Here is a 10,647-nt window from a genome sequence, read left to right on the forward strand (position 1 = left end):
CTAGAGAAACAGAAAAGAGGGTCGTTGAGGCTAACCGTGTAATTTGGTTAACCAGTCGACGACTAGGATACGGGATAATGGAAGTTAACAGGGAAGTGTACGAGGTCAGGCCCCACCCTTTTGCACAGGATGGCATTCACTACGGTGGTGCCACTGGCAAGAGGGTGGGTAGTAGGATAGGTCGCCAGGCAACAGCTTTCGTAGGGGGACCCAGAGCTCTGAGGGAACCACTGTAGAGAAGGAAGTACCAAGATCAAAGGGACGATGGAACCATAGGAGAAGAAATAGACACAAGCGCCAGGGCCAAGTTAATTCAGATATCGGTTTCATTAACATGCAAGGTGGTAGGAATAGTCTGAAATGGGAGGAAATAGAGGAACAGTTAATGCAGGAGGAATTAATGGTATATGTTTAGTGTAAACGCATCTTAGAGACATGGAGCAACCACTCTGTAGCTCAGACTACGCATGGGAATATTGCAATAGAATAGAGGGCAGCAGAAAGGGGGGTGGAATTGGGGCATTCATTCATAAAAGTATGAATTTTCAGATGGTTAAACTGGGATGCAAGGACCATTTATGGCTAAAAGGAAAAGTGGCAGGGGAGCAAACACTCATTGGCTTTGTATACTTGTGGACAGGAGCTAACACCAAAGAGGAAAACAGGAAAATGTTAGAATGTATTGCAAGCGACATTGATGACCTAGGAGGGCAGGGCGAGATAATTATATTAGGCGACATGAACGGACATATAGAAGACCTCGATGGGTACACAGATTCGACAGGAAGCATGCTGCAGGATATGTGTGACAGGCATGATTTAGTTGTATGCAACAGTACCGAGAAGTGTGAAGGGCTCATAACATGGGAGGCAGGGAGTCTGCGCTAGACGATAGATTATGCAATAATGTCACAGAGGACGTATAATAGGTTGGGGGTAATGTGCATAGCTGAACATGGTTCCAGAAGTCTAGGTAATGACCACATGCGTATCAAGTTGAGTTTCAGAAGAGAAACCAATGTAGGACTGAAGCGAGATAAACAATCAGAGAGGAATTTTTACTCAATTGGAAGTAATTGGAAGCAGCAGCCAAACAAATTGAGAAAGTAATTTTTGAGGATAATGAAACAGAATGAACTTATGTCAAATTAACTCGATTACTTGAGCTAGAGCTAAGTTGCGAGTAAAGCCAAAAGGGAAAAGGCACAAAACCCAAGATTTGGTGGGATGAGGAGGTCAAGAGGGCGATACAAAAACGTCAGGAAGCGTCCAGAAAACACAGATATTCCAAGAACAGGCGGGGAACCAGACGTTGAAGTAGACAGAAAATGGGATACCTTCATAAAGTGTAGAAGGAAAGCATCCTATTTGATTAATGAGAAAATTAGAATAAAGGGTGCCCAATGGATGTCAAAAGTAAACAAAAAGGATAGAAAAGCGGCTCAAAAATTCTGCAAACATCTAAATGCAATGCGTGTTAACACTAGGCTAGAGCAAAGTTTTATTTTTACAGATCAGGGTGTTCGACTAGAAGGGGATGAAGCAGTAAAGCACATACGAACAAGGATGACAGAAAAATTTAAAGAAAGAAATGTTGAACATAATTTGTTGAAGGAGGATATACCGGTTACTGCAGTTGCTCCACTTGAGCAAAGAGAGTGGGAAAGGGCAGAGAAGGTTCCTGGTGGCATGTCAACAGGACCAGATGGTATTCCGATTATGTTAATAAAGAAGCTAGGACCAAAATCCAAGCAAACATTACTACAGGTAGTGAATAAAATGATAGCGGATGGGAAATTTCCCGATGAATGGTGATTAAGTCGAACGAACATGATATATAAGGGAAAGTGGGATAAACCTGATGTAAATAACTACCGTCCAATAACAGTTGCATCTGTGGTTTACACAGTGGTGATGCAGATTTTAAAGGACAGATTGCAGGCTTGGGTGGAGGCTTGGGTGGAGGGGGTGCTAGGGGAGCTACAAAATGGGTTCCGGAAACAAAGGAGGTCAGAGGACAATCTGTTTTCATTGACGCAGTGCATAGGGACTGCTGAAAAGGAACACAGGCCCCTATGGCTAGCATTTCTGGATATTAGGGGAGTCTACGACAACGTTATTCAAGAGTATTTGTGGGACATACTGGGCACATTAGGTCTGGAAGATGGAATAATTAATCTTTTAAAAGATATATATAAATGTAACAGAGTGCTTATAAAATGAAAAAAATGTATCAGGGCCTGTAGATATACAGCGGGGGCTTAGGCAAGGATGTCCTCTTTCTCCTTTGTTGTTCATGTTGTACCTGCAAGGGTTAGAGACCAAACTAGATATGAGCGGACTAGGCTTCAACCTTTCTTTTTTCAAGCGAGGGGTATGAATAAAACGGTCATTACTGGGACAAATATGCGCGGATGATATAGTGCTTATGGCTGACAACAAAGAAGATTTGAAGAAGTTAATAGACATTTGTGATACAGAGGGAGATAGATTAGGTTTCAAGTTTTGTAAGGAAAAATCTGCAGTCATGACATTTAATGATGAGTGCGGCGAGCATAGAATACAGGAGTTCACGCTAGAAGTAGTGGATGAGTGCAAGTATCTTGGGGTGTGGATAAATAACGGTGCTGAGTATATGACAGAGCATGAAAAATGTGTAATGAATAAAGCTAGTAGGAATGCAGCTCTCAAGAAAAATAGGGCACTGTGGAATTACAACAGGTATGAAGTGGTAAGAGGCATCTGGAAAGGGGTGATGGTTCCTAGCCTGACTTTCGGTAATGCGGTCCTGTGCATGAGACCAGATGTTCAAGCAAGGCTAGAAATCAAACAACGCGGTGTAGGGAGGCTAACTTTGGGAGCACATGGCAATACACCAAATCAGGAGGTACAGGGTGATATGGGATGGGCGCCGTTCGAGAGCATAGAAGGTAGCAGTAAGATAGCATTTGAGGAGCGATTGATAAAATGGGGGAAAAGCAGTGGGCTAGGAAAGTTTTCAGATACCTGTACATAAGAAATGTTGACACGAAATGGAGAAAGCGAACTAGAAAATTGACACCAAATATCTGCACAGCAGTAGGGGGACAAATCAGCAATTATCGGTTAAGAAAAAGGTTAAAGAAACAGAGAGGGCTCTGTGGAAAGCAGGAATGCTGACAAAATCAGCACTGGGAACATACAAGATCTTTAAGCAGGAAATTAGCAAAGAGAATATCTATGATAATTGAAGTGGAAGCTCTTTGATGTTTGAGGCCAAGACGGGAGTTTTGCGGACATATAGAGTCAGGTACCACGAGATAGACACGTTGTGCGTTGCGTGCGGAGAGGAGGAGGAAACGGCTGAACACTTGAGACTTTTCTGTAAAGGCCTCCACCCTACATTGGAAAGCAGCGTGGCTGATTTATCCAAGGCATTGAGGTTTAAGGGCAGTGAAGGGAAAGTAGATTTTAAGCGGGTAGAAGTAACCAAGCGAAGGTTATCTTATTGGTCGCTTAAATCAAGACAAGAGTAAAATTTCGTAAGTCATGGCTAGGTGGCTTGAGCGAGCGCCCGACTTAAAGGGTTCAGCCTCCGTCCGTCTGTCCGTCCGTCCATCCCCATCCATCCATCCATCGGTCCGTCCGTCCGCCCGTCCATCCATCCATCCATCCATCCATCCAACCATCCATCCATCCATCCATCCAACCATCCATCCATCCATCCATCCATCCATCCAAAGACTTCTTTACTTACTTTACTTTTCTGTAAATGGGTTCACCGTGCAGTGGAAATCAGTGGGGCAGATTTATTTAAAGCACTGGAGGTTAAGGACAGTGAAGGAAAAATCGATTATAAGCGGGAAGAAGTAACCAAGCGAAGGATATCTGATTGGTGGCTGAAATCAAGACAAGAGTAAATGTTCACAAGCCATGGATAGATGGATTGAACCCCCGCCCGAAATAAAGGGTTCAGATCCATCCATCCGTGCGTCCGTCAGTCCGTCCGTCGGTCCAAGAGATAGTTCCGGAAAGAAACCATCCGCAAATGTTTGTATTTGGTCTTCTCCATGTTTGCAGAGCACACCTATCGATGTAAACGCTTGAAGCTCCCGTAGCTAACGCGCTTAATTGGAGCACTGAGGCAGTGTTGGCCGAGAACATTCTTAACTCTGTAGCATGGTAACAAAAAAAGTGGCCGCCTTTTTTATTTCCTTATTGTTCACTGAGTCATTCAAGGCCACCGAATAGCAAATCTCAGACAAGTCATCTAGCCATCATTGTAACATATTAAGAGGAAGTTTTTTTTCTGTGTATGAGGAGCGCAAAAATTTGGCACAATATGCTTCTCGCAGAAAAACTCGCTTTTCAGAGCTGAAACCTCACGGTTATTGAAGCGATAGCTGTTAATGCGACGTTCCTCGATTTGGCATAGCCGCTCATCCACGCTGACAGCGGGGATGAAGGCGGCCAGAAGTATGGAAGCGTGGTACTTTTCTTTTTCTTCGCCGCTGCGGGGAAGCCCTTCAGTGAGTGCTTCTGACGCCAAGGAAATACCGGGACTTGCAGACACACAGGCTTTACGGCGGTCATAACATCACGAACGGAAGTGCTGAGAACGCGAGCTCATCGTGCAGCCGAAGCAGTAAAGAGCATGCATGCGGTCGCTAGGAAGCCGCAGATGCAGCCAAGAGGAAGCCTCGTGCGTGGGGCGCTGCACCGAAGCGAGAGGCTAGAGCTCGCATACTGGGGTGGAGGAGAGAAAGAAAAAAAACTTTGAGGTCAGCACAGTCCAGTAAAGAATAGCGCTTGCTACGTCAAGGCCCGCAGATAATCTGCCGATCCCAAGGGAAGCGAATAGGCGATGAACGTGCTCGGAACGCTGGCCGTAAACGCTCCGAGAGACATATAAATGGAGTCGACGGGCCGTCAACGTCGAGGCAAAAATTTCGAGGACGCTTAAGCTTCAACTTTAAGAATGAGACGCGACAGCTTGTTGCAACGTTGCTAAGGGGTGCACGGAACGCCATCGCCCGTTCGGCGCGACGCGTGGCCCGTTGGACAATTTAAGGAAAGGATGCCTGTCTCACATATCTCGGTGGACACCCGAACCGGGCAGTAAGGGAATGAAAATGACATGAAAATCCGTTTTAAGCAAATGAAATGACGCCTGTCTCGCAATTCTCGCTGGACACCCGGACCGCGCGGTGAGGAAAGGAAAATCTCTTCCCTTACGGCGCGGTTCAGCTGTCCACCGAGATGCACCATTTTTCGCTCACGGCCAACGCCGCCGACGGCACCGGCTTCTCTGCGACACGAGCTCCTTAACGCTGTCGCGTTAAAACGACACAGTCGCAAACGTTCTGAACTGCATGCCGATGTAGCTACTGATGAAAAATTATGCTCGCGATTAGCTCAGCTAATCCAGGATATACAAAGCGAAAGCTGTCAGCGTTCATTGTGTTCATTCGCGTTGGCGATGACAACGTTCTAGACTCCGATGATTTTGAGGAAAGGAAGGACGAACACTGGCTCCCTGGGTCAGTGGACGTCTCAAACGCGCTTTGAGGTACACGGAGTACCCTGGTTTGACCCCGACCGCGGCGGCTGCGTTTCAATGGAGGCGAAACGCTAAGACGCCCGTGTGCTGTGCGATGTCTGTGCACGTTAAAGATCCCCAGGTGGTCAAAATTATTCCGGGGCCCTCCACTACGGCACCTCTTTCTGTCTTTCTTTTGGTCCCTCCTTTATTCCTTCCCTTACGGCGCGGTTCAGATGTCCGCCGATATGCGAGACAGATACTGCGCCATTTCCTTTAATTAATAATAATTGGTTTTGGAGAAAAGAAATGGCGCAGTATCTGACTCATATATCGCTGGACACCTGAACCGCGCCGTAAGGGAAGAGATAAAGGAGGGAGTTAAAAAAGACAGGAAGAAAGAGCTGCCGTAGTGGAGGGCTCCGGAATAATTTCGACCGCCTGGGGATCTTTAACGTGCACTGACATCGCACGTTAAAGATCCGCAGGTGGTCGAAATCATTCCGGAGCCCTCCTTCCCCAAAAAGCAATTTTCAGGTACGTGGCGGTGGCGAGAGAGAGATTTTAGCTGCATTCATTAGCGCTGATACCTGATTTAATATCTGCTGCGGGTCCTTGGACCCAAGATACTATGCTTATTTTTGGAATATGGCAAAATGATCGACTTGAAGCACTCTGGTACGGGTCGGCCGGGTATTGCACTGCCTCCGCGATCGGCCCGGGCATATTAGCGCGCGCGCCTTTTCTTTCTACCCTTGCTCTCCTATCCTTTACCTATCCTACTTTCAGCCCGTGGCAGCGAGCGTGGCTCGACTTGAGCCAGTAGGCAGGCCCGTGCACTTTTCTTCCTGTCAGCAACAGCAGCAGCAGTAGCAGCAGTGTGGCAGACAGATGGCACTGCAACGAGAGGCCGCAGCGTTCAATGGGTGACCAACCTTTCGCGAACTGCCACCTGCCAGGGTGGCAGGGTGGGCGCGCTGCCTATCCAGTGGGCGGAACGCGCTCAACGTTACAGACGCCAAGCCGCGTCTGCTTGCCCAGTACACCACAGCTTTCGCTCTCTAGCAAGGTTCAGCAGTAGTTAAACCCGGGCTAATTTCATTTTATCCAACTAGCTGCCTAGAGCCTCCCTTCCTAAATAAACAGCTCATCCATTCATCCAGCTGACTCTCGGCTAGATCACGTGGTCAGGAAGCAGCCCCTCCGTGGCTGTGGAGCTCCGGCGCAGCGACGGCTAATACCCCTGTCACACGGGCATTTCAAAGGCCCTCGAACCGATAGCTTATCGACTCAAAGGCGATCGAGCGCTGCTACACAGGCAGTCTAAATGGCCATCGAGTCAACGGAGCAGCGCGGAACTAATAATAATAATTGGTTTTGGGGGGAAAGGAAATGGCGCAGTATCTGTCTCGTATATCGTTGGACACCTGAACCGCGCCGTAAGGGAAGGGATAAAGGAGGGAGTGAAAGAAGAAAGAAAGAAGAGGTGCCGTAGTGGAGGGATCCGGTATTAATTTCGACCACCTGGGGTTCTTTAACGTGCACTGACTTCGCACAGCACACGGGCGCCTTAAGCCCCAACTCGATGGGCACATCCTACGCGTACGCGCAGAGCGCCTGTGCGCCCAGCGCCGCGTCGCGACGGGCGTCGCAAGTGGTGTGCACCTCCATAGCCTGTCGCTGACTCGCGCTCGTGCGCGCACTAGCACGTTGTTGCTAGACCTCATAGATTGGAACTGGCCAAAACAGTTAGACTGCCACTTGAAATCTTTAGATTTTGAATGTAGCGAGGCAAGTTATGTAATATATAAACCGAACTGCAGTTTTAATAGTAGCTTTTCATTCAAACTGGCACGTATTTCAGTGCTTATCGCGGAGAGATTTCCACCGCTTCTGAATGTGGTGAACGTTCTCTGCGTGATTGAAACATGAGGAATCTTATGAACATTACAATCATGAAGTGCTCGTCATGAGCAATGTGCCTGCTTACCTTCACATGGTGTTCCCGGCATTATTTCCGCCGCCACCTCCTTCCAGAACGCTTTACGGTAACGAGCTTATTTTTGTGTTGTTTGTGGCTGGCAAGCCACAGCGAGCGGCGCCTCTCAACAGCAGCGATTAATTTTTCATTGCTTATTAGGCACGACATGTTTGCGCAGGGGGCTGTCGCAGCTCGTTGACAAAAAAAAATCAGTCGGTGCGCCACGGAGGCTCATTCTGGATATAGCGGGAACTGTGTCCTCTCATTGGCCACAAACCAGGGAGCCACTTCCGGCGCGTGCGCCAGCGCGTCGCCAGGGCCGAAAATATCTGACATGAACAGATATCTAGCAACGCGCGCGCCTGCGCGCGCGTCTCGCTTTGCGCATGCGCAGACAGGATCCAGCATACGCCCGTGCGCGTAGGCGCTCAGCCGGTACGCGTAAGATGCGTCCATCGAGTTGGGGCTTTAGCGTTTTTCCTCCATAAAAACGCAGCCGCCGCGGCAGCGCGGAACTCCATCGAGATTTCGAGGGCCTTCGAGCGCTGCCCAAGGTTGCTATCGTTGCTTCGAGCGGCGCCAAGCGCACTTTCGTACACGACACATTCACAGTACAAAAGCATGCAAAAACATTATTCGTATAAAATTTAATGCAAGCAGTCTACAATTATTTTAAAATTGTTATCAGACTGGTTTTAAGCGCATTTTTTGCGTTGCGGTCTTTGCGTTGCTTGCGTACTTAGCCTTGACAACATGGCGGTGCCGTGCCCGCCCGCTTCACCTCGATAACAGCTTTGTCGCTAATTCCACAAAGCAATATCGTGTTCTAAGCTGTTGTATTCGCCTTCGATTTGCCCATTCTTACCCTCGCATAAATTTTCAAGAGACAAATAGCTCATGTTTTCCAGATATCAAGGCGATTTTCCAGGTCTTAAGCCTGACGAAGCAGCGCTCCGACGCAGTTGGACTGGCTTGGTTTTGGCTCGTCTTGTATTAGAGTGGCTACTGCAGTGTCTGCATATGTCCGTCGCGTACATGCAATTAGAAGGGTTTTGAACGACTTGCGTGTATGTGTGTATTTCAGCATTTAGTATACATTTATCTAAATTTTTTGTTATGTTTGCAAAATCCAAAGTAGAGATTGGGCGCCACACAAGCTTGGCTTAAGACACGAGAACCATTTCAGTGGCAATTGAGATTTGCTGTGTAGCAGCGACACAACTTCGAGTTCGATGGCGATTGAGAATTTCGAATACCCTCGACTCGACGGCCATTGAAACTCGCCGTGTGACAGGGTTCAGCGGCGCGGCGAAGTCACGTCATGCGTTGCTATGGCAGCGGCGCAGCAAGGATGTTCAAGGTCAAACGTAAGGCAACGGTGAAATCGCTCCGACGAAAGTTGTAAAAGCTTTCGCTTCAGTGCACGTTAAAGATCCCAGTGGTCGAAATTATTCTGGAGCCTCCAATACGGCACCTCTTTCTTTCACTCCCTCCCTTCCTTGACGGCGCGATTCGGGTGTCCTCCGAGATAAGGTAGAGAGTTACTGCGTCATTTACTTTCCTCAAAAACCAATTTTCCACTTTTCTTTCTCTTTAAAAAAGTTTTTTTGAGGAAATAAAAGGCGGAGCAGACTAAACTATCGGTGGCCACCTTAACCAAGCCATGAGTGAAACGAGGTAGGTGAGAAGGAAAGAAGAAAAAGGTGCCGCACTGAGGGGGCTCCAGAAAATTTAGAGAGCCTCGGTGTCTTTAACATGCGCTGACATCGCACAGCACACGCCTTTAGCCAGCGGACAGGCCCGTGCACTCACCTTTTCATTCTACCTTCAGTCGCAACAACAAAAACAGCACACAGGCGTATCTTGCGTTTCACCTCCGTCGAAACGCGGCCGGGTTTGAGCCCGCCTATTGCGGTTCTGTAGTCGATTGCGCTAACCATTTAACCACCACGGTGGGTGAAGCTATTGATGAAAGCGGCGTTAAAGGCGGCAGCCGCTGTGCGACTTTTTCATGCGTAAAGCTTGCATGCACTTTCTTTTTTATTGCAACACCGTGCGTCCTGTCATAAAGTATTATTTACAAATATAGATGCATACTAGACTCTCGAAGGTAGTCCAGTAACGTCCGGTGGTGCATTACTTAGACGCTGTCTCTTCGGTTCGACCTATGCTCAGCGGTCTATCGCTGCGTCTGCCATGTCCGCTCTTCGCTCTGTCGCCCGAACCTCCTCGACATATAAAGCACCTACCTGAGCAGCGTGACCTGCTGGATGTCGTCGAAGACCTGCGCGAGCAGGTGCCGCATCACGGGGCCCACGTCTCGCGTCACCAGCACCGTGAGCTGATGGCGGGTGCGCGCGTCCCGCAGGGAGTAGCCCAGCACCAGGGCACCGAACGCGTACGTGTCGCCCGTGGCCAACGTCACCCACGACCGCTGGTGCTCGGGCGTCGCCTCGGGCGTGCGCGGGTAGCACATCTCCATCGCGGCCGCAGAGTCCTCGGTGCCGCCGCTTCTTCTTTTCTGTACCGCGCACCCGCCAGCGACACCACGAGGCGTGGATGCGTCCCGCAGAAAGGCGGATGTTATTGATATCTCCCTCAAATCGGGGCAGTTGCGAGCGACATCTTGGGAAGTAAATTAAACCGGCTGTTTTATTTTAATTGCAAAAGAATTAGATGTATCACTGCAGTAAAAATCCGGCGTCAGCAAAAATGTGTTCCTAAAAAGTGGCATCACAAAACTCGCGATTGGTCGAAAAGGTGTGACGTCACCAAAGGCGCGAAAATACGAAATGTTAACCACTAATAGTAAGGTATTTATTTATATATATTGCAGCCTTAGGGCGCGTTCACACTTGTCCAAAAATCCGGCGAGTGAAGCGGATTCGCTTGCCGGGAAAAAAAAACTAGGACCTGTTCTCATCTGTTGACGCCCGGGCGAGGCGGAACCGCCGCGCCGCTGCTGTTTCTCGCTTTTCCACACACTTCCCAGCCACCACGTCACCGCTCGCGGCGTACACAGATATGGTTAGAAAAGTGCATAAATCGATGCTGTCTGTCTGTGTACAATAACCGTATGCACGCTTACATACGTAAACGCAGGTGCATTCCCATTTTTAGTTTAGCGTATGCAGACTCGCAACGAAAG

At 48.5% G+C, this 10,647-nt stretch overlaps 1 protein-coding gene and 1 pseudogene across 1 annotated transcript in view; one reads left to right on the forward strand and one right to left on the reverse strand.

Annotated features, from left to right (window-relative positions):
• The window catches only part of LOC144123029 (glycogenin-1-like), a 99,926-nt gene extending 89,867 nt beyond the window's left edge, over positions 1-10,059 (reverse strand). Inside the window, exon 1 of the mRNA XM_077655954.1 lies at positions 9,749-10,059. Coding sequence (XP_077512080.1) covers positions 9,749-9,981 — 233 coding nt within the window. The 5' untranslated portion in view covers positions 9,982-10,059. The remainder of the gene's footprint in view (positions 1-9,748) is intronic.
• Positions 2,528-3,899, forward strand: LOC144123028 (uncharacterized; annotated as a pseudogene).
• Positions 10,060-10,647: the final 588 nt, after the last annotated feature.

The sequence above is a fragment of the Amblyomma americanum genome, chromosome 3 (genome assembly GCF_052857255.1).
Source record: "Amblyomma americanum isolate KBUSLIRL-KWMA chromosome 3, ASM5285725v1, whole genome shotgun sequence".
NCBI classification, from domain to species: Eukaryota; Metazoa; Arthropoda; class Arachnida; order Ixodida; family Ixodidae; genus Amblyomma; species Amblyomma americanum.